The 23,046-nt window shown below is 61.8% G+C and overlaps 2 protein-coding genes across 2 annotated transcripts; one reads left to right on the plus strand and one right to left on the minus strand.

Annotated features, from left to right (window-relative positions):
• Positions 1 to 1,990: 1,990 nt before the first annotated feature.
• GNAT1 (G protein subunit alpha transducin 1) lies at positions 1,991 to 6,745 on the plus strand. Its single transcript, XM_005432729.3, has 8 exons — positions 1,991 to 2,282; positions 3,706 to 3,748; positions 3,981 to 4,122; positions 4,197 to 4,354; positions 4,438 to 4,566; positions 4,652 to 4,781; positions 4,868 to 5,021; positions 5,278 to 6,745. The coding sequence occupies exons 1-8, from the start codon at positions 2,177 to 2,179 to the stop codon at positions 5,466 to 5,468; spliced, it is 1,053 nt and encodes a 350-aa protein (XP_005432786.1). The 5' UTR covers positions 1,991 to 2,176; the 3' UTR covers positions 5,469 to 6,745.
• Positions 6,746 to 6,989: 244 nt separating this feature from the next.
• Positions 6,990 to 22,457, minus strand: GNAI2 (G protein subunit alpha i2). The gene is made up of 9 exons (XM_055709108.1): positions 22,271 to 22,457; positions 13,331 to 13,373; positions 13,009 to 13,150; positions 12,468 to 12,628; positions 9,835 to 9,963; positions 8,579 to 8,708; positions 8,206 to 8,359; positions 7,623 to 7,830; positions 6,990 to 7,459 (listed from the first exon to the last, which is right to left on the minus strand). Exons 1-8 carry the CDS (start codon positions 22,386 to 22,388, stop codon positions 7,640 to 7,642), a joined length of 1,068 nt encoding a protein of 355 aa, XP_055565083.1. The 5' UTR covers positions 22,389 to 22,457; the 3' UTR covers positions 6,990 to 7,459; positions 7,623 to 7,639.
• Positions 22,458 to 23,046: the final 589 nt, after the last annotated feature.

Genomic DNA, 23,046 nt, shown 5'->3' on the forward strand with positions numbered 1-23,046 from the left:
AGCGCAGGGGTGGCAGGGGCCAAGCAAGTGCCCCCTGCCGCAGCCAGGGGCACCCCCAAATAAACACTGGCTTTGGGACAGATGTGGGCGCCTGCGTGTGCTCTGTGGGGGGCAGGGAGCGGGCAGGGAGCAGGCAGGGAGCAGGCAGGCAGGGCCTGTGCTGCTGCCTGATCCCGGGCACATAATCCCCTTAACTCTGCCCCCGAACCCTGCCAGGGGGGCAGGGGTGGGCTGGAGCCAGGCAGGCAGCGGGGGGGGGGGGCCTGGAGAGGCCCTGGGGGGTGGGCCCTGGTCAGGACTGGGGAGCACGGGGAGGTGGCAGTACAGGGTGTGCTGCCTGGGGGTTAGGGGTATGCTGGGGCATGCACTGGACTGGGCTAGTGGCCAGTACTGGGTGTTACCGAAGGCACTGGGAGGACTCAGAGTCAGTACTGGGAGCACTGGGGGTGGTACTGGAACACTAGGATTTGATACTGGGAGCGAGTACTTGATGGTACTGGGGGCATGGGGGGACGGCTCTACATGGAGCGCTGGGGGTTGTAAGTGGGTAATACTGGGCTGTATTGGGAGCATGTCAGTACAAGGAGCAATGGAGGTAGTACTGAGCTCCTCTGGGCAGTCCCCACAGACACTGGGGTCAGTGCTGGGAGGTCCTGGGCTATATTGGGGGCAGTACTGGGCACACTGAGGGCGGTGCAGGGCTGTACTGGGGCAGTAGTGGGTGCACTGGAAGCGGCGCAGGGCTGTACTGGGCACACTGGGTGGTGCAGGGCTGTATTGGGCAGTACTGGGCACACTGTGGGCGGTGTAAGGCTGTTACCGGGGCAATACCGGGTATACTGGTGGTGCTGTGCTGGGTCCTTTTGCCCCCTGGCGGCCGAGCGCGGCGCTGCAGGAGCCCCGCGGTGCCGTGCGGCGGGACACTGGGGACGGGGGGGTGGGACACTGGGCTCTACTGGGGGTACCTGGGGGAGTCCTGGCAGGTCCTGGGGGCACTGGAGGAAGTGGCATGGGGACACAGAGGGATTACTGGGGTGTCCCTGGGGACACTTAAGTTTTACTGAGGTGGCCACAATGGCAGTGGAGGGTGCGTGGGACACTGGAGAGGGGCCTGGGGACATTGCGGGGGTCACTTCGGTTGGCATGGGGACATTGGGGTGGCACTGGGGTGCCCCTAGATGTTGGACAGGTTTTTTTGGGAGGTATGTCCTAAGGACACGGGTTGACTGGAGTTGCTTGACAACACTGGCGGGGGGATCCTAGGATTTCTCCTTGGGATACTGGGGAGTGTTACTGGGGAGGGGCTTGGAGACCTGGGGGAGGGTACTCGGGGCATCCCTGAGGACATTGTGCAGGTGTTGCTGGAGGGGCCTGGGGACATTCTGGGGAGTGATACTGGGCTGGCCTGGTGACGCTGGGAGTGTACTGGTCGGTGGCTGGGGACACTGAGTGCACCCGGGAAGCCTGAGGACATTGACTGAGGGTCCTAGAAGGGACCCTGGGGACACAGGGTGGGGTGACTGGGGCTGGCATTCCATCACTGGAGGTACAGGGATGCCCTGGGGGCAGAGGGACCTGGAGAACTGGGATGGGATTTACCGGTGGGAGGGACTGTGGGCAGTGGTCCAGAGCTGGGGAGGGGCATGACCAGTGTAAGCTGGGGACAATGGGGACATTTCCACCCACTGCCCCCAGCCCCTGCAAACCCTGGTGGACACCTCCTCACCACCCCCACCCCCAGCTTCAACTCCCCACCCCGGGGTCCACAGCAGAGCCGGAGCTATGTGGGGGTCCCGTGTCCCCAGGGGTGGCCAGGTCACTGCCCCAGCCTCAGAGCAGGGGCAAAGCGGGGGGCTGGCCGGCCTTGCCCCCCCCGCAGAAGCGCTGACACCGGGAGCTGCAGGACTGCTGAGCTCAGCCCGCTGCAGATTTAGGGGGGTTTATCTGTGGAGGGGAGCGGGGGCCCAGCTTAAGCCACAGGTGCTGAGCACAGCACCTCACCGGGCGGCCCCCGGGGACCTTGGCCACGTCCTTGGCCCACATTGGGTGGTGGGTTGCGGCAGTGGCGGCGGGCACAGGGAGGAGTGCGCTGGAGACGGCGGGGGGCTGGAGCTCGTTGCCCATCCTGGTGCTGACCTCCAAGGAGCGGGTGAGCCAGAGGGCCGTAGGGCGGAGGATGGGCGCCGGGGCCAGCGCAGAGGAGAAGCACTCCCGTGAACTGGAGAAGAAGCTCAAGGAGGACGCTGAGAAGGATGCCAGGACCGTCAAGCTGCTGCTGCTGGGTATGGAGGGGACAATATCCTGGGCGAGATACCCATCCTTTGTGCGTCTCACCCCAACATCCCGCCCGGCATTCCTCTGACACCTCCTGGCACCCCTCAACCCAACCAGCCCACCCCAACATCCCACCCAGCGTTCCTCTGACAGCTCCTGGCACCCCTCGACCCAACCAAGCCCCCCCAACATCCCACCCAATGCTCTTCTGACACCCCCTCCAGACACACCCCCTAAACCCAAGCAGCCCAGCCCAACAAATCACCCAATGTTTCCCTGACTCCCCCAACACCCCTAAAACCAACCAGCCCACCCCAACAGTACCCCCATTCTTAGGTAGTCCTAAAACTACCCCTCCACACCTCAACAGCCCACCCAATGTTTCCCTGATGCCTCCAGCACCCCTAAACCCAGCCAGCCCACCCCAAGCATGCCCCCAACAGCCTCCTGGTCCCAGGCAACCCTAAAACCAACCAACCCACCCCAAGTACCCACCCAAAGTTTCCCTGACACCCCCCATACCCAACCAGCCCAGTCCAACAGTCAACCCAACAGCTCCCTGCTCCTAAGTACCCCTAAACCCCACCAGCCCACCCCAAACGTTCATCCAATGTTTTCCTGATCCCCTCCAGCACCCCTAAACCCAACCAGCCCACCCTAACAGTCCCTCATTCCCAGGCTCCCCTAAAAGAGCTCATGTCAACAGCTTGCTCAGGACCCGCCCCCCCATCAGGCACCCCAAACCCAACAACTCAACAGCTCACCCTACGATCCCCCAGCTTCCAGGTATCGCCCAAACTCAACCAACCCACCCAACATCCCCTGACTCCCAGGCCCCCTGACCCCAACCAACCCATCTTAAGAGCTTTCACAACACCACCTACCAGCACCCTACCCCAGCAGCACCCCCAACCTCACCCCATCCTCCTAGGCACCTCCATGCAGCCCACACCATCACCCCGGTGTCTGTCCCTGAAACCCTCTGGCACTGTGGGTCCCTCCCAGTCCCTTCCAGCTGTCCTGGTGATGCCTGAGAACTGGGGTGCCCTGGACATGGTGGGGCCATGGGTGCCATTGGGTGCTGTCCTCCTGGCCCAGCCCAGGGCACGTCCCCTTGCACTGCCACAGGCTTGGGGCATTGGGTGGTGGGTGGCAGGGTTGCAATGCCACCATGTCCCTAGCCTCTCCCTGGGTCCCCAAGCACGTCCCCAGCTAAGCCACCACAGATCTCATTAGCCACGGTGGCTCAGCCCAGCCTTAATGCCCACTGGCACCAGTCTGTAATCCCCCTGCCCTGAGCCATTGACCTGGCATGACCACCAGTGCCCCCAAGCTGTGCCAGGCACTGGGGGTCTCAGGGGGCCAGTGCAGGGTGGAGCCAGGGCTGCTCATGGTGTGGGTGTCACCGTGACCCGTGCTTTGTCCCCTCAGGAGCAGGGGAGTCGGGGAAGAGCACCATCGTCAAGCAGATGAAGTAAGTGCCACTCAGATGTGCTCCACCGTGCCACGTGCCTGCCCCATGCCACAGCCATGGGGTGGCCCTGTCCCACCATGCCCACCTCTGCCCCATGCCACAGCCATGGGTTGCATCCACCCCTTAGCGCCTGGCTCAGCTCCATGGCGCCCAGCTCGTCCCCATGCTGCATCCATGGGTGCCCCCCACCCCATGGTGCCCAGCTCAGCCCCACGTCTCCCTCCCTGGCCAGGATCATCCACAAAGACGGTTACTCGCTGGAGGAGTGCCTGGAGTTCATCAGCATCATCTACAGCAACACGCTCCAGTCCATTCTGGCCATCGTGCGAGCCATGAACACCCTCAATATCCAGTATGGGGACGCGGCTCGCCAGGTGGGGAGCACTCCACTCTGGGCAGGAGAGGTTCCCCCAGCCCCCTGGCCCTGCTGAGCCCCTCTCCCTTGTAGGATGATGCCCGCAAGCTGGTGCACCTCGCGGACACCATCGAGGAGGGCACCATGCCCAAGGAAATGTCAGACATCATCGGGCGGCTCTGGAAGGACTCAGGCATCCAAGCCTGCTTCGACCGTGCCTCTGAGTACCAGCTCAATGACTCAGCCGGCTAGTACGTGTGGTGGGGGGGTCTGGGAAGGAAGGGCGATCTGGGAGTGCTGACCTGTGTCTCATGCTCCCTGCGTGCTTGGCCAGCTACCTGTCAGACCTGGAGCGCCTGGTGACCCCTGGCTATGTCCCTACGGAGCAGGACGTGCTGCGCTCCCGTGTCAAGACCACCGGCATTATCGAGACCCAGTTCTCCTTCAAAGACCTCAATTTCAGGTGGGGGCTGAGACCTTGGCAAGGTATGGTGCCAGGGGTGGGTGGGCAGGGGGTGGGGGTGCTGATCCCACCTTGTTCTTCTCAGGATGTTTGATGTGGGTGGCCAGCGCTCGGAGCGGAAGAAATGGATCCACTGCTTCGAGGGGGTGACCTGCATCATCTTCATCGCGGCCCTCAGCGCCTACGACATGGTCCTGGTGGAGGATGACGAAGTGGTGAGGAAGGGTCACCACTCCATACCCCCTCCGCTTTGTCCCCATCACAACGTGGGGGGTCACCATGGGGCTGCATCCCTCCACAGAACCGCATGCACGAGAGCCTGCACCTCTTCAACAGCATCTGCAACCACCGCTACTTTGCCACCACCTCCATCGTCCTCTTCCTCAACAAGAAGGACGTCTTTCTGGAGAAGATCAAGAAGGCCCACCTCAGCATCTGCTTTCCTGACTATGACGGTGAGGATGGCAGCAGCTCTCCCACCGGGTGCGGGCGGGTGGCGGTGGGGTGGTGGTGAAGGGCTGGGTGCTAGCACCCTGCAGCAGCCACCCACCAGGTGGCCCCAGCACCCCATGCAAGTGATGCTGCACCAGCCTTGTTCATGGCCCAGCGAGGTTTGCCCGCTGGGGGAGCACTGGGTGACACCGTGCCAGCACCCACGGCGGGGGGGCACACCAGCCCAAGAGGGGACCCTGCTCATTGCCATGCCACCAGGTCCCAACACCTACGATGATGCGGGCAACTACATCAAGCTGCAGTTCCTGGAGCTGAACATGCGGCGGGACGTGAAGGAGATCTACTCCCATATGACCTGCGCCACCGATACCGAGAACGTCAAGTTCGTCTTCGACGCTGTCACTGACATCATCATCAAGGAGAACCTCAAGGACTGCGGGCTCTTCTGAGTCCCAGCCCCAGCACCCCCTCCTCAGCCTGGGCCTCCCCTCCACTGGGGGCCAGCCCCACTGCTGCCCCCAACCCCATCTCCGCTTGCCCCGAACCCCCAGGATTTGACCCGTTCAGCCCCAGAGCCACCCCTGAGTGGGTGGCACAGCCTCACTCCCCCTCCCTCCCAGTCATCTTACCAGCCAGCACTGTGGGCACCCAGTGCTGCTGGGTGCTGGGGGTCCCTGGGGCTTCCAGATGCTGGGGGCCACTGGGTGACCCTGGGGTGCTGGGGCTCCCTGGCTACCCCTTGGATCTGGGGGGTACTGGGGGTCCCTTGGGCTGCTGTAAGGTGCTGGGGCTCCCTGGGTACCCCTTGGAGCTGGGGGTACTGGGAGTCCCTTGGGTGGTGGGTGGTCCCAGGGGTCCTTTGGGCTGCTGCATGGTGCTGGGTGTCCCTGAGTTCCCCTTGTTGCTGAGGGGTGCTGAGGAGTCCTGGGTTCCCACTGGAGGTGAGGGGTGCTGGTGGTCCCTGGATGACCCTTGGCACTGGGGAGACTGGGGTTCTTTGGGTACCCCCTGGTGCTCCGTGTCCCTTGGGGTGCTGCAGGGTGCTGGAATTCCCCAGTACCCCTTTGGAGCTGAAGGGTGCTGGGGGATCCCTTGGGTGCTGGCATTCCCTGGGTACCCCTTAGAGCTGGGTGCTGCTGGGGGGTCCCTGGGGGCTGCTGGGTGCAAGGGGTGGTAGCTCTCCCTCGGGGCCACAGGTCACAGGGTACATAGTACTGGGGGCCCCCCGAGTGCCACCGTCCCACTGCTGAAGGGCCAGGGGATAGCCATGCCCCCCCCAGCAGCAACCCCAGCTGCTGAGCCAGCACCCCCGGATGGGCTCAGCCCCCCAGCAACCACCCTCCCCAAGGGTCCCACTGCTGCCCTCACCTCCCATTCCCAGGGGATGCAGCTGAGCCCCCAGTGTGACGCCAGCCCACCCCAGGTCCCTCTCCCACCCCCAGGGGACCCCCCCAGCCCTCCCGCAGAGGTGAAGCACCCACCCCCACGAGGGCAGCAGTACATATATTTTTTTTCTTTTCTTTTTTTTTTTTTTTTTTTTCCTTTCTACATTTTATTATTTCAAACCATGTGAACAATTCGGTAAAACATCCTGTGGGAAAAGCAAGGCCGCAGGCACCGGCTGAGGGGCCCCCCCGGGCTGGAGGGGGGACAGCAGGGGCCACTGTACAGCGGGCTCTCCTCGCCCAATGCAACAGCTAGCCCTACAAAACTAGGCTTAGAAAGAAGGCGGGGGTGGGGGTGGGGGTGGGATACAGGCAGCAGGCAGCATCCCCCTGCCCGCCAGGGGCTGCCCATCCCTCTGGACAGCAAAGCGGAGGGCAGCGAGGCGGGGTGGGGCGCAGACACCCCCCCCCCCCCAAGGCACACATTTGGGGGGTGGGCTGGCCATGGAGGACACCGCCACCACGTAGCACTTGACGCTTTTAAATAGTTTGGTAAAAAGGTTTCTTTAAAAAGCAACCTTGCCCCAGCCGGTGTGGTGTGGTTTTTTGCATGGTTTTGAGTTTGTGGTGGGTTTTTTTTTTTCTTCCTTTTTCTTTCTTTCTTCTCTGGTCTACTAAAAGGAATGTCATCAGTCGTGTTTTTTGGCTGGGTGGGCATCCCCGAGGGGACCCCCCGTGTCCCCCCACAGCCAGCAACACTTGCAATGTAAACAGTGAGAGCGCTAGGGCTCGGGAGCGAATGACAAGGGGGGCTGGAGCGGTTCAGGGGTTAAAAACCAAGATGAAAACCTTGTTTTCCCCAGGAAGGGTGACACCGGTGAGGAGAAGAAGGATGGCGGGGGGCAAGCATGGGTGGCAGGGGGGACATGGGCCCTGCCACTGCACTGGCACCCAAAAAGTCTCTTTATGGGGTGGGGGCGGAGGGATGAATCCAAAGAGAAGCAGGAGGTGGGGAGGGCGATGTGGTCCTTCTTTTGCCGGCAGGGCCGGGGGTCCTAGGAGAGAGCAGGTGGTGAGCAGGTGGGGTCTGGGGACAGGGGACACGGGCACCTACCACCAGCCTGTGCCACAGCAGGACCCCAGGCAGCGCCCGTCCCAGCCCCAGGGGATGCTCTGTGACACCCCATTTGGGGGGCCACCAGCAGGACCACCACCCACCTGGGCAGCGCCAGCCCTCAGAAGAGCCCGCAGTCCTTCAGGTTGTTTTTGATGATGACGTCAGTAACGGCATCAAAGACAAACTGCACGTTCTTGGTGTCGGTGGCACAGGTGAAGTGAGTGTAGATCTCCTTGGTGTCCTTCCGCTTGTTCAGGTCCTCAAACTTGCTCTGGATGTAGCCAGCTGCCTCATCATACTTGTTAGCCCCTGGGGAGGAGGAGACATGGGGGTGCCCCACAGTCGCCCAGGGACACTGGCACCCCCCCGCCAAAGGGGCTTGCACTCAGCTTGGCTCCCCACGCCACTGCAGCCACCGCCCCGATGCCAAACTGATGCTCCCCAGGCACAGCAAGCCTCAGCTAAACACCCCAGGGCTGCTGCCCCTTGTCACCCCTCATCTTCCCCCATCCCCTGGGGCACCCAAACACCACCATACCCCACTTGCTGCCCCAACACATGGCTGCCTGGGCACAGGAGAGCCACCATCTCCATCCTCAGCATCTCCTGCCACGCTGCCCAGGCAAGGTGCTGCCCACTCCTCCTGCCAGGGGCATGGGGGCCTACCACGGGTCCCAGCAGTACCTGTGTACTCGGGGAAGCAAATGGTGAGGGGGCTGTGCACGATCTTCTCCTCAAAGAGGTCTTTCTTGTTGAGGAAGAGGATGATGGATGTGTCCGTGAACCACTTGTTGTTGCAGATGCTGTCAAACAGCTTCATGCTCTCGTGCATCCGGTTCTGACAGGAGAGGTGGCAGCTGAGCCAGGCAGGGACCCCCAGGCAGCACCCACCCCACTGCTGCCCAGCTCCTGCCTGTCTAGGCAGGGGATGCTGACAGCCCTGCAAGGCTTGGGCCATGCTGGCCAGGGCACTGGTGGCCACCAGAGGAGGGTGTGCTCCCCCAGCCCCCCAGGGAGGGAATGGCTTATGGTGCCGTCTCCATCCCCCTTGACTCACCATCTCCTCGTCTTCAGCCAGCACCAGATCATAGGCACTCAGGGCCACGCAGAAAATTATGGCCGTCACCCCCTCGAAGCAGTGGATCCACTTCTTCCGCTCCGAGCGCTGGCCACCCACGTCGAACATCCTGCAGCAGTGGCAGGGCCATAGGCAGCAGCTCCTGGCCCCACCCCCCATCCAGCCTCAGTTTCCCCAGCTGCCTGGAGCAGGAGTGGCACCGGGCAGGCAGAGCATGATGCCTCTGCCCCAGGGATTCTGCTGGTGCCATGGATCTGCCCCGGCACCCACTGTGCATCCCAGCGACAGGGCAGGCTCAGGCTGCCCCTCCATGGGGTGTCAGTGCAATGCTCCCTGGAGCAGTAGATGCTCCTGGAGACCCGCTCTGGATCGGGCATTGCGGGGTTTTGATGGACACCTTGGCACAGGGGGAGCCACGGTGCTTGGACAAGTGGCTGTGGGCTCAGTGGGATCACGGGCAGCATGAGGGCTCAGGGGATGATCCCAGTGCACCAACATGCCGCTCCTGCTGCCAGCAGCAGAGGATGCCCTGCCACCATGGAGAAGGGCTGGCAGCAGCGCCATGGCTGCTGTCAACCACCCAGCTGGCAGGGAGGCTGCCTCACTGCTGTGTCCCCACCAGAACATGCTGGATCCCCCTGGACCATCCCCTCTGCCACAATGACACCCCCAAAGCACTGCCCTAGCAATGTGTGACGAAGCGCCTCCATCCCACCAGGGTGGCACAGGGGTCCCTGCCAGCGCCCCCCGCACTCGGAGAGGACCCCAGCAGATCCTTCTGCCAGCAGCTCCGTTGCCAAGTGACTAAATCCCCAGGGATGTGTGCAATGCCAGGTTTTTGCCTCTGAAATCATTGCCCTTATGATTTCCCGTGGGTTTGCAGTGAAAAGCAGCCCCGGGGTGCCAGCAGCAGCACTGGTGCCTGACCCCAAGACTCCCAGCTCCCGCCCTGCACCCTTCCCGCTGCGGAAGCAGCGTCACCACACCCGGAGGATGCCTTCCCCCTTCTCCTCCTCACCAGGGCTGGATCCGCCCCTGGGCTGAGCCCTGTGAGGCGTTTTTGAGGCTGCTCCAGCTATTTCGGTGGTTTCCGCTCTCTCTCAGGCAGCGGCTCCCGCCATGAGCAAACCCAAGAGGCTCAGTGCATGCAGCGTTCAAGCAGAACCCAACCCAGCATTGGGAGAAAAAGGTTTTTTTTTCCTTGGAAAAGGCAAAAGGGGAAGGGTCGGACATACTTGAAGTGCAGGTCCTTGAAAGTGAAGTGGGTCTCTACGATGCCGGTGGTCTTCACCCTAGTGCGTAGCACGTCCTGCTGGGTGGGGATGTAGTCAGCACGGGCTATCCTCTCCAGGTCATTCAGATAGCTGGGGAAGGAGCAAAAGGCGCTGTGGAAGCTGAACCATGGGGTACGACTCACCCAAATCCCATGGGGCATCCCCACATCACCCCAGGGTCCCCTGCCCACATCCCATCATCATCCATTCTGGCTGGGCACCTGCACCCCAGAGTCACCCCGCAGCCCTGCCAGCCACGGGCAGGGCAGGACAGCCAGCTGCTGGGGTGGCGAGGGGACACACAGGAACGAGGGCTTGGCGGGGGGCAGTGTGTCAGCACTGGGGGGCTGAACAGGGGATGCAGCCCAGGCTGGGGGGCTCCCCCATTCCCCTGGCTGTGCGCAGGGGGGAAACGGCAAGAGGAAAGTATTCACTACTATGGCAACCGACTGCAGTGCCGGCGGAAACAATCGATGGCACCGTGCCATTTATAGTCAAAAAACACAAAGGGCCAGCGTCCTGGGAGGAAGCAGGAGGCAGGCAGCCGGAGAGATGGGGAGCAGCGTGGCCAGGAGGCTGCCGTCTGCGCCCAGCCCCCCGGGGTGGCACTGCCTTCCCTGCTGCCTGTCCCAGCCCTGCCAGATCCCAGCTGCCGGCGGCGGTGGCTCGGTCCCCAGCTGCAGCACCCACTGGGACCGGCCGAGGCTTGCTGGGGTTTTGATTTCTCCAGCTCACATTGCTTTAATTGGGTTACTATAAACAGGCTCCTTTAAGCAAATTAGGCTTGTGTTAATTAAGACATTTGCAGCCCTGTAATCTGGTGAAAGCCAGATTACAACTCGTAAGGCCACACGGATCCCTGGCTCTGACAGCAGCACAGCCGCTCGCCAGCTCCCGGGAAACCCTCTGGCGTGGCAAAGCCGGAGGCGTAGGTTCCCCGGGACCCTGCCAGGGTACGATGGCGGGGAGGCCGGCATGACGCTGCCACTGAGGCTCAAAAACAGCCGGAAACACACACGGCCTCCGGCTGACAAAAAAACAGGAAACACGGCAGCAGGGCTGTGCGCAGCGCTCGGAGCTCGCACCCAGCCCTGGGGAGATGGCGAGCGCCCGCCCAGCCACCCCGAGCTCCTGGCACCCCAAGGGGCTGCGGAGGAGGAGGCGGGGGGCTGCTGCAGAGGGCTGGAGTGCGGGTGGGCTGCCTGCCAGGTGCATCACGGGGCTCCTCATCCCCAGGGTGCCCTGTGCCAGCAGCACCGAAGGCAGAGCACCACCCCCGCGGGGATGGATGGCATATCAACCACCACACCGGCATCTCCGTGGGGCTGGAAAAAGGCTGGAGCAGCAGCTCGAGGGGGCTCCTAATTAATGCTTATCCAACCCCCGCAATGTGCCAAATGCTCCATGAACGCACTTACAGTAATACTCAATTTGCAGACACTTTGCAGATACATTTGCTCGAACTGTGCATGCGAGCTGCCAGGCACCTGCTGGGTCTCCCGTGGCTCCAAACCAGCACCCACGGCACAGCGCGGCACCACCAGGGAAATGCCAGCACCAGCTGGGGAGCAATGGGGCTGAGCAGAACAGGGGCCAGGGGGGCAGGCGGGTGCCAGGCAGGAGGAAACAAAAGCTGCAGGCACCGGAGGAAAGCACCAGCAGGAGCTTCTCCGGGGTTAGTGCTTGCCATGAGCTTTCCTGCAACCTTTTCCACCCCGTGGCCTCAGTGCAGAAAAGGGACCCACTCACGTCAAGCAGAAGGGGACAGCTGGGCTGGCACAGGGGGGCACCGAGCAGCCCCCAGGACGGCACCAAGTCCCAAGGATGCTCAATCCCTGGCACGGCCAGCCCTGGCGGGATTTTCCTGGCACATCACGAGCTCCCCTCAGCACTGCTTTATCATGAGGGCTCTGGGCAGAGAGGGCAGAAGAGTGCTGTGCGAGCTGAACAAGGCTTCGGCTGCACCACCCTCTCCAGCAATCATACTTTAGGCAGATTAACTTATTTATTAAATCTCTTCAGGGATAAACCCAACCAGATGCAGGCAATTTACCTAAACACTAGTTTGCTGATTAATACGTTAGTGTGATGCCAAGTCCTTCCATATAAACTCAGTTAAAAAGAAGCCTCTTGTGCATGCATCTTACTCATCCTGTTCAGATACAAGGGTCCCCAGTACTTTCTTTGGGGCTTTTTCTTGCCTTCGTGGCCCGTTAAGGGCTATGAGGGTGGGCAGGACCCCCAGCTGTGCTCAGGTGGACATGGACGGGAGCCATCTCAGGGAGGCCAGGGGAGAGCAGCCCCCAGGGCAGGGCAGTGTGGACAGAGCACTGGCTGGAGGGGGACACCCTGGTGCCCACCACCCAGGGGACACGGCACCCTGCCAGAGGAGGAAACAGCTTTTGAAACATCTGCCTTCCCAGTTCTGCTCCAGCTCAGCCCCAGTGCTGGGCGGGAAGTAGCAGTACCAGCCCCCAAGCCTGGCAATGGGGAACAGCAGCCCCCAGGGGTTTTTTTCTGTTGCTCAGTAAAAGCCATGTGTCCCGCAGGGCTCGGATCCAGCCAAGATGGGGGAGAAAGGCAGGGGTACTCACTAGGCAGCGGAGTCATTCAGCTGGTACTCTCGGGAGCGGTTAAAACAAGCCTGGACCCCGTTGTCAGCCCACAGCCTCCGGATCACATTGGCCAAGTCCTCTGGCATGATGCCCTGCTCCTCGGCGGTGCAGGAGAGCGCAAACAACTGTCGAGCGTCATCCTGCAGGGAAAAACCAGGGCTCAAGCATCTGCATGGAGTTATCGAAGCTCACTCTGCCTCAAAGGACCTCACCAGACCCCACCGCATCCCACCCAGACAGCAGGACAGGAGCTCCAGCGGTGGATGGGGACAAGACCCAAAGGAAGCAGCGGGACTCCTCACCCCTGCACCCGCCAGGGGCTGTGCCAGGGCAGCCACCCATGGATTATGCTTTGGGTCCTCCCATTCTCAGCGCCAGGGACAGGAGGTCACAGCCAGCCAGGGAGCAGCAGGGCTTGTGCAGGGCCACACTTAATTCTGGTCCAGCTTCGGGAGCATCTGCTTTTGCACCCAAGAACCCCCACCCCTGCCAGGCATGGCAGGAACAGGAGGGCACCCACCGCTCTGGAAGAGTCTCCGAAGTCAATCTGTAGGTTCCCCATTGCCTTGATGATGGCCATGATGGACTGGATGGTGTTGCTGTAGACCACAGCTTTGTACTGCCGGCACTCCTCCTCTGAGTAGCCATCCTCATGGATGATCCTGGGGCAGGGGAGAAACACAGGCAAGGTCAGCCCTTGGCGGGGCACCCTGGGGTGCTGCTCCCGACCCATGCTCTGTGGCAACACTGCTGGGGAGCTTTGCCCAGCCACCACCAGTTTCAGAGCCCATGGCCGAGATCTGCGTGACACCGGCCACAGCGATGGTGCAGGGACCACTCACTTCATCTGTTTGACGATGGTGCTCTTCCCAGACTCGCCGGCACCTGGGGAGAAACGAGAAGGGGGGGTGAGCAGTGAGGTGCTGCCCTAAGCTGGGGACCCCCACCCTACTGGGACCCCCGCAGCCCAGGAAGGGAGGGCAGTGGGTGCCTCAGCCATTGGAGAAGAGCTCCCAGTGCTGCCCAGAGCAGATGCTTGGGTGGGCACTGCGAATGTCAGGGCCAAGAAAGGGGGAGGAAAAGGGAAGCCCTGGGGGACCTTGCAATAGCTCCCAAAGGGAGAAATGACACCTTCTGTGGGCCAGGAAAACAGCACCAACACACTAACATTTGCCCCACAGTCCTGGCATGCTGCAGCCAAGGTGACCGGCAGTCCCGGCTTCAGCTGAGCTTGGGGACCCCCTGCGATGGGGGGCTAAGCCCTACCCATCACTTCCCACCCCAGCTCCAGGCCCTGGTATGCCAGGGAACAGTGGGAGTGCCAGCCTCACCGTGTGTCCGTGGCTGGAGCCAGCAGCAGCCAGGACGGGGAGATGCTCGTGCCCCCAGGTACAGGCTGGGGGCCAGGCACCCAAAGCTGAGCACCCCAGGGAACTCGGAAAGAAGCTGCTGCCTCTGCCAGCCGGCTCGAGCGGCTCCCAGCGGGATCAGCCACCCCCGGGTTGCTTCGTACACAGCGCGCACTCCAGCCTGCGGGTCCCTGCCCCAGCCCTGCTGCAGAGGCGGCTGCCAGCAGGGAAAGCCAACAGCTTTTTGGGTGGGTTTATTTTTCAGCATCCAAACGTGGGGTGCCAGGGGTTCAGAGGGGACAGCCAGGGCACCTAAGGCTCCCCCTCTTGCCACCCTCTCCCCCTTGGGGACATCATCCCTGCACAGGCGACACGCAGCTCCTGGCCCAGCCCTGCCTCCCTGGCCTGGGAGCGGGGAAGGAGCAAAGTCACCCCGGCTGCAAGAAAGGGGAAGCGCAAAGGGGAAGCTGAAAGGGATGGCGTATGTCCCTTGTCCCCCTAGGCAGGGAGTGCCACTGAGATGGATGAACGCCTGTCTCACCTCACCCCAGGACCTGCAGCAGGATGAGCCCCCTTTGGCCGGGGACCAGTGTGGCCCCAGCCTCTGGGTGCAAATCCCAGGGGATCCCCCCAAACCAAGTCTACACCTGCATCCTTTCCCAGCCTTCTTGGCGGGTCCCCCCACTGCTGCCCTCAGCCATGGAGCCGCCCTTACAGGGGGCCCCAAGCAGGCAGTGGCAGGGCTGTGCTGGCATGGCCACAGAGGGGGAAGAGAGATTACAGAGGAGCTTACAAAAAAAAAACAACACACCAACCAAAACCCCCAAAAAAGTAAATGGAGATTATGCTAAAATTAACTGGGAAAAACAGAGCCTGTCGTGCCAGCTGAGACATGGCAGCAGTGAGCAAATGCCTTCTGCCCGTGCCACCTAGGTGATGGGCATGTCCCCCGCAGGCACTATCACGGGCACGGCTCAGGGCATGGGCCCCCCTGACATTGGGGCCATGCAGACCCTATATTTATGGCCATGACTGCCCCACTGCACAGCTTCCATGCTGTATGTGCTGAGGGAGCAGCTTTGCCCAGCCCAGAGGTGAGTGCGGGGCACGGCAGGGGCTCTCCGGCTTCTGCCGGCGCCCTTGGGATGCTGACGCGGCACCCGGCGCAGCCCAGCCGGTGTTCGTGGTCAGTGCTGGCAACTCCTGCCCAGAGCTGGGAGCAGGGTGGGGGAAGGACTAAGCATATCCCTTCATTTTTTCCATGAAATACCTCTGGTTTCTGACAACGCCACCCCCTACGGCTGGGCTAGGCGGCCAAGGGCTGGCTGCATTCACTGTGCCCTTCCCCAGCGGGTGCCTGGACAGGGAAACTGAGGCACAGGGCAAGGCAGGACCCTGCTTATAAGCAACCCCAGGCTGAGGTGCTGGACAGCCATCCCCCAGCCTCCTGCTCTGCCTGACATTTGCTCCTTGCCCTGGAGCAAAAAACCCTGCTGGGACCTCCTGCCTGCTCCCAGCAGGGTGACAGTCACCGGCAGGGTGACAGTCACCGGCAGGGTGACAGTGGCTGGCAGCCACCACGGCCAGCCATTATCCTTGCAAACTTTCCCCGTGGCTCCCATTTTCCCCACAGCCTGCGGAAGGCGGCTGTGCCATCGCCCCTGTTTCAAGCCAGCATCCCCACATGCCGCCAGGAGCTCGCCTGGCACTGGAGCCCGTGTGCTTGCGGTGAGCAGACATTCAGGCCTGAATCAGTAACACCCACCAGCTGTCCCACCAGTGCCCCTTAAGCAGCCGGGGCAGCAGCAATTAGCATTGGCCCCCTGTTCCCACATCCCTCTCACCTAATGGCCTTTGCCCACCGAAGGGGCCAGGTAACGGCCGGGGAAGCTGCGCGCCTTCCCTCGCCGTGCCACCCCCAGCATCTGCTGAGGGCTGGCAGGTGTCCTGGCACCAGCGACTCCCACCCAGCCGAGCATGGGGGGACCCTTCTTGCCCCCCCCAGGTGAGCACGGCAGAGCGGAAGGGTTTCCAATCCCCGGAAAACCCTGGCTGCCGTCCATTCAACCCCAAAACAATCTCCAGGCAGGGTGCCAGCTGCCACCTTCCACCCTCCTGCCCAAATCAGGCAACACCAGGGGGGCTTTGTGTCCTTCAGACCCCCTGCCCCAGCCAGGCATCGGCAGGGGACATGGAGAGAAGCCCCCCACCATGAGCTGACCCTAGGGATGGGCTTCCTCCAGACCTGCCTGCTCCCTGCCCACCCTTCCTGCCTGCCAGGACCAGGCAGTGCTCATTCCCAGTGCGGCGCCTGTCAAAAATAGGAGGAAAGCTTTCTCTTGGGCTGATTTCCTCCTTTTTTTTTTTTTTTTTAATAATCTTCAAAAATTTAAAATAAGCAAGCAGCTGCCTGGCTCCAAAACGCCCCATTAATCCACCAGCAAAAAATTATTTAGCCAACATATATTTTGCAGCCTATGATTTTAGATGCCTTCTGGCCAGCATATGTGTAATGCAGTATATGCAATGTATTTCTGTCCAGCATATATTTAATCCCATATATTTAAGGAGCTGGTCACAGATTTTGGGGTCCGCCTTACCCCACACTGCCAAGAGGGGATTTTCCATCTTGCCATACGGCAGCATCCTGGTTTATGCATTCAAATATTCAGGCATGGATGGAAGCGATGCACAGCTGGAAAATTTTCATTATTACAGGGGAGAAGCTGGAATTCAATCCACCAGTGGGTCTGGAGCCATCCCCGTCCTCAGCACCCGGAGTTCCATCCCCAGCTGCTGTGCCGGCAAGTTTTCCCGGCCCAGCAAACAGCAGCTATTATTTGAGCATGGATTTACCGATGGTTTTGACTTCTGGACAAACACATTGGATCCCCTTCCCTGCAGGACAGAGGGATGGCTGGACAGAGGGACGGCTGCAGAGCCCACCCCCCTTGGCACCTTCGTGAGCACCATCAAACAGGACTGTCAAAGGTGTGTGTTAAAAAGCAGCGTTAACCTAAAGACTCAAATAATAATAATAAAAAAGATTCCCCTCGGCATTTTCCTTCCTACCCAAAATAGATGGAAAATTGCTGTAAAAATAATCTCATTTTTTTTAAAACCCCACAGAGACACAGGGCGTTTTTCCCAAGGGCTGTCCCGTTCCGGCACAGGGCTGGCTGCTTCCCAGGAGGAACCCATGCAGCGGCAGCTGGTGGGATGCCATGTCCCCAGGCGGGACCACAAAAAGTTGGGGGACACCAGTGAGGCGCGGACCCCCCTGTCCAAGGCATCTGATGGAGATGCAAACAACCCCCCGACCCCCCCCCCCCAAAAAAGAAAAAAAAGAAAATAGAAACCAATCAGCAGTGGGAAGGATGTTTGTAGTGCCCAGGGGAGGAGGAGGTGGGCTGGGGATGGTTTCCCAGGGGGAGCACAGCAAACGCACCCCCAGTGCCAACAATGACCACCGCTGTTCACAAACTGGACAAAACTACCCTTGTGCCAGGCTTTTTCCAGGAATTCCTGAAACTTTGCTGCTCTGTTCCTGCCCCTGCTGTGGCTGTAGCGGTCCCTCTCCCCCTCCGCTGGCACTAACTGCCTCCATGCCCTCGCTCCCTCCCAGAGTGGCTGGGGAAGAGCCCCCCGCACGGCTCAGCGGCGAGCAGACACTTTTGGGGTCACTAGCATCAATTTGGGGGCTCACCCCTAGAAAAGGGGCTTCCTGAAGACTGTCACCCACCGTACCCCCCCAGTCACTCTAGGCACGGGGACACCACGATGCTCCCCATGCCAAACACCCGGAGCGGCTCCGGCGCAGCCCAAGCCAGAGAGCTGCCCCCGGCAGGGCCGTGTCCCCACACCTGGGTGCCATTGTCACCCTCCATCTCGCCCTGATGGGGTGGGGACTTACCCGCTGGCACAGCCAGGATGCTGCCATCACCTTGCTCCCCCCACCTAGGTTTTCTGCCAGTGGGGATGGAGAATTACTCAGCTCCCCCAGCTCTGGTGATTCAGCCGGTCTCCGGCCCGGAAACCCGCGCTCCGGCCCGGAGCAGGAAACCCAGAGGCTGTGGAGCAGCCAGGCCAGCCCTGGCTACAACAATGGCACTTGGGCACACCACAGCCCTGGCCCTGCTGGCACCACAGCCCTGGGCGGGCTCAGCCCACGGCAGACCTTCTTCTGTAAAGCCATATATATTTTTTCTTCTTAATACATATAAAAATAAATTTATATATTGCTCCATACAAAAAAGCAATACATACATACAAAAAAGCGATGCCTATACATATAAATATATAAAATACATTTCTAATGCATATATGTCAAAATATATACATACTAGCCTGCCCCCTCTCCTGGGCAAAGCCTAAGTGCTGATCTTAGAGCAGGGGACTGCTGCCTGCACCTGGGACGTCACCAGTGGGGACATCAGGGTGACCAATCCCAGCACCCAGGTGCCAGGCTCCTTCCTCCCATCCCAATCCCAACCCATCCCACACCCGGCCGCCAGTTGCAAGGGGTTGGACGTGGGGTCCTCCTGGATCTAACAGCACCAAGCTCTTCCCCGCTCCCCCCACACCATGGCACCTCCTGGTCCATGGCCAGAAACACAACCAGTGTCCCCACCGGAGGGAAAAGCCGGTCCCTTCCCATCACCCTGGGCTGGGGCAGGAGGGAAGACAAAAACAAAACCCCAAGACAGGACAAAGCGCAGCAAAACCGGTGGGTGGCTCACACGCAAGCCCTGGGCAGTGCCGGGGCTCCGAAAGTCGCAGCTGGTCCCTCCCTTCCTCTATTTTTATGCACACACACACCCCCCCAAAATAAAAAAAAAAAAAAGCTGCCAAGCCCTGCCCCTGCCGTCCTCACCCCAGCTACCGGCTCGCCCAGGCAGGATCTTGTACAGGCAGCTGCCTGCACGATTTACCCTGGTGCAACCCAGCCCGGGCGGGGTGTGAGGGGAGCATCCTCGCCCCAGGGTTTGCACCTCCAGCATAGAAAACCACTGAGGATCAACACAATTACCCCACCAGCGCCTTCCCCTGCCCCAGGCACCTTCACAGCCTCTAACCTCTCCCCGAGTAGCCAAGAAAGCCTTTTGCTTTCTAATCTTCCAAAGGAAGATAAGGAACCAGGGAATGAGGTGACTGCTTGCCTGCCTCTGATCCTGCACCCCCCGGAGCACCCTGGCTCCCATGGGCAGGGAGGCGGGCTGAGCAGAACCCAACTTCCACCGCTGCCCAGCAGAAACAGTCGGTGACTTCAGAGGTTTGAGCCCTGGTGATGCCAAAGAGCCGGCAGCAGGAGCTGCTGGCTGCACTGCTGCAAGGGGCAGATGCACCAGGTGCTTTCAGGTGCCAACAGCGGCTTCTGGCCTCTCCCAGCACCAAAACCTTGGGAGATTGTTGGTTTCCAGTGGCAGAGAGTGAGGGGATTGCTTCGTTTGGGGGGCAGGGATTGCTTCATTTGGGTCTTCTCCCCATCAGAGACTGGAGCTTCAAATTACCCAGCACGCAACCTATTTGCCAGAGCCAGCAAACAGCAGAGGAAAACCTCCAGGCAGAGACAGGTGCCGCAGGCAGAGTGGTGCTGCGCCCACACCTGCAGTGCCACGTGGCATCGGGGGGGGTCCTGCATGCCCCCACCACGCCAACAGTGCACGTCCATCCCCCTCCAGCTCGCCTGCCCCGGCAGAGGGAAGGCAGAAGTGGGCTCGTGGCCACACACAGGGCACAGCACCGAGCCAAGGTGGCTTCACCAGTCAGCCCCAAGCCCTCTGCGGTGCTGGTGGTCGCCACGCTGCTACACTCCCACTGCCACATGCCGATACTGGTGCTCTCTGCTCACGCCACGTCCTGCCCGGCTGCACCAGCAGCTCCAAGCTGCAGCTGTGGGACGGCACGAGTCACCAGCAAAAGCAGCACAGTGCTCGGAAGAGGCATCTCTTTGTGCCGCAGACTGATTCGGCACAAAGGGTGAAGCTATTTTTCTCCTCATTTTTATTCCTCCCTAATTTTTCCTCCCTATTTCTGGAGGATGCTGGAGGGCTGCAGCCCCCAGGGAGGACCGCGAAGCTCTGCCTTGCTACGCGCGCCCAAGAGCCATGGTGCTCACCAAAAAGCACCTGCCTGGGCTCATGTGAGGCCACAGTTCTCCTCAAAGCTTCCTCCAACCATGGGGGAAAAAACAAGCCATAGGAAGGGCAGGCAGCAGGGACATGGGAGCATCCTCCCAGCACCACATCCCCACCTCGATGGGTTCTCATGGATGCTGCAAGCAGCAGCCCCTGGGGGGCCAACACCATTCCCACCTCCCCAGCTGCTCCCTGCCAGCTCAGGAGGATTTTCTGGCCACAGCTTGGCTTGGAAATGGACAGTAGTGACCCAAGGCTCTGGTGCTATTTACACCTGAACAGCTGTTAGGGGAAAAAATAAACATTTTTAAAAAAATATTAAAAACCGAACCATTTTGCTCTATTTTTGGCTTTAGAAACCAGCCGAGATCAGAAATGCCACTCGTAAACACCAGCCCCGTCAGAAGGGAGTGCGGCCATCCTCCTCCTCCTCCTCCTTCTGCTTCGGCACAGAGCACGCCATGGGAAAGGGAGGCCGGCCAGCCCACACCGTGGTCCTCACTGCCCAGCGAGCCCCTGGCCGCCCCTCAGTGCAGCTCAGCGCCAGCTGGCCAGGCTCCCCCAACCCCTGCACCAGCACTGGGGTGATGCTGCCCACCCCAGCCAGTCCCCAGAGCCTGCAGAAAGGAGATGCCAACCTCCCCCAGCCGGCTGCACCCCCTGGCACCGTTATGTCACCCCGGGCAGCAGTCCGAGAGGAATGAAGCCAGCAGCAAGGCCCCGCGCAGGAGCAGCTCGCGATGAAGGGGGACCACGTGTTTCCCCAACAGCCTGCAAACCCCGTGGGGTTTCACTCCACCGGCGCCCTCCCCTCCCCGGAAACAAGCAGGTCAGTGAGGTTGCACAACCAGCCAACCCCTCCCCAACATCACAGACCCCCACCCAGCCCCCCCGAGGATGGGTCTTGCCACTAAGCAGTATTCACGTCAAGGCATAAATACAACAAAAAATCAACCCGAAAAAGCCCAAGCGCTTGGTTGACCGGGCATTTCAAGGCGTTAATTACGTATTTCTCAAGGCAGGCAGGGGTTGAGCAAATAAAGGGCTGCCGGATTTCGGCGTGACTTCCTGCTGCCGGCAGCTTCCTCCGCCGACAAGCCCAAAGACATTTTCTGCCGGTGCAGCAGGCAGGGATTTCTCCTCCTGCCCCGAGCTCTGCTGCCCCACGGCGCCGTGGGAGCCCCCCGCACTCCCGCTTCACACCTGGAGCGAGGCTCTCCCTGGGAATTTCAGGAAGGGAATAAAAATCTCAACTCTGAGTTATTAAAAAATATGAATAAATAAGAATAACTAAGCAGCTGCCTGGCCCACAGGCACAGGGCAGGTCTGTGAACGCCCACGGGAGCATCGCCGGGGTGCTTTGAAGAGTGTGAGCGGCCCGTTATCAGTGGAAAATCGGGTACCCGTGGGGCAGAGCCTGGGGGTACAGCCTGCTGCCCCAGCCCCCTGGCCTCCCACTGCCCGGGAAGGCCAGAGCGGTGTGGAGGGGCTGGGGCTTGCCCTGGCACCCAGGCAGAGGGGGGCACAGGGCGGCAGGTGCCCCTCAGCCCCATCACCTCTGCCCCAGCTGGCCCAGGGCCAGGGTGAGGGAAGCCCATGGAGGAGCCCACCACCATGGCTGGGCAGCTGGGGGTCCCAGGCAGGCAGGATGCCCCATCCCAGGCTTGCAAGGCCTTTGCCAGGGATGCTCCCACCTGCATCCCAAAGGGATGTGCCAGGGCTGGGTGTCAATGGGGTGGGAGGCACAAGGTGGGGTGGAGTGGGGCCGTGACCCCACTTCTGGGGGCCACCCCACAGCACAGGGTGGAGCTGGCACCCCATTCCTGAGGGGCACCCAAGGCTTGCTAGGGGACCAGCAACCCGCTCTGAGGGGGGGATCCCTGTGATAGGGTCAGCATCCCATTCCGGTGGTCGGGGATCCCCGGGATGGGGCCAGCACAGCATCCCACTCCGGTGGGGGAGGGGGATCCCCGGGATGGGGCCAGCACCCCACTCCGGTGGGGGAGGGGGATCCCCGGGATGGGGCCAGCACCCCACTCCGGTGGGGGAAGATCCCCGGGATGGGGCCAGCACCCCACTGAGGGGGGTGGGTGGTGCCGAGGCCTGGGCTGGGAGCAGCATCCTACTGCCGGGGATCCCCGGGGCGGGGCCGGCACCCCGCGGGCTGGTGCCCAGGGTGGCTCCGGGCAGCACGGGGCGGGGGCGGCGGCGGGGCTGCCCGGTTCCGGCAGGGCCGGGCGGGGGAGCCCCAGAGGGGGGATGGGGGGTGCCCGGGGGGCGGTCCCGGGGGGCTCACCGAGCAGCAGCAGCTTCACCTCCCTCGCCGCCTTCTCGCCGTCCTCCCGCAGGTTCTTGTCGATCATGCGGGAGCGCTCGGCGGCCGCCTTGTCCTCGGCGCTCACGGTGCAGCCCATGGCGGCGGCGGCGGCGGCAGCCTGCGCGCGCCCGCGGCTCTGCCCTGCCCGGCCCGGCCCGGCTCGCCCCGCCCACTGCGCGCCGCCGGGAGGACGGGGTCGCCGGGAGGGCGGGGCCGGGCGGAGAGGCGGGGCCGGGCGGAGGGGCGGGGCCGGGCGGAGGGGAGGGGTGGCTGCGGGCGGAGGGGCGGGGCGGCCGCTGGCCGAGGGGCGGGGCCTCATCCCCTCCCGGCGGGTGGTGAGGCACGGTGCGCCCCCGGCCGGGCGGGCAGTGGGACGCGCCGCGCCCCGGGGCGGGCAGGAGGGGGTGGGTGGAGCCTGGGTACTGCGTTTCGGGTCTGGGGTCCTGTGGGGGCAGAGAGGTGGGTGCAGCCAGGGGTCAGCGCTGTGAGGGGATGCTGTGCCTCAAAGGCCACCTTCTGTGGCGACACGGTGTCACAGGGTTGTGGCTCAGCCCTCGGGGACCCGCATGCGACATTGCCGGAGGAGGGAGCACCTTGGCAGGTGTCAGGGTGCCCGCGGCAAGGGATGGGGCTGGGAGGGACTGCCCAAGGTGGCACCGGGCAGGGTGGGGCACCCAGTAGCTCTCTCCCAGGGCAGGGGACACCCCCAGACCTTGTGTGTCCCCCCTCCCTGGCTCCCAGGGAATTGGACACCC

Source organism: Falco cherrug, chromosome 4 (assembly GCF_023634085.1).
Source record: "Falco cherrug isolate bFalChe1 chromosome 4, bFalChe1.pri, whole genome shotgun sequence".
Classification (NCBI taxonomy): domain Eukaryota; kingdom Metazoa; phylum Chordata; class Aves; order Falconiformes; family Falconidae; genus Falco; species Falco cherrug.

What these genes read in the sequence shown, in the direction of transcription:
- GNAT1 (XM_005432729.3), top strand. Translation starts at nt 2,177, where the DNA reads ATGGGCGCCGGGGCCAGCGCAGAGGAGAAGCACTCCCGTGAACTGGAG. An exon ending in TTCAAAGACCTCAATTTCAG is followed by an intron (nt 4,567 to 4,651) that starts GTGGGGGCTGAG and finishes TGTTCTTCTCAG; the next exon opens with GATGTTTGATGTGGGTGGCC. An exon ending in CTGCTTTCCTGACTATGACG is followed by an intron (nt 5,022 to 5,277) that starts GTGAGGATGGCA and finishes CCATGCCACCAG; the next exon opens with GTCCCAACACCTACGATGAT.
- GNAI2 (XM_055709108.1), bottom strand. Translation starts at nt 22,388, where the DNA reads ATGGGCTGCACCGTGAGCGCCGAGGACAAGGCGGCCGCCGAGCGCTCC. An exon ending in TCGGAGACTCTTCCAGAGCG is followed by an intron (nt 12,629 to 13,008) that starts GTGGGTGCCCTC and finishes TTTTCCCTGCAG; the next exon opens with GATGACGCTCGACAGTTGTT. An exon ending in TTCAAGGACCTGCACTTCAA is followed by an intron (nt 8,709 to 9,834) that starts GTATGTCCGACC and finishes CCACTGCTGCAG; the next exon opens with GATGTTCGACGTGGGTGGCC.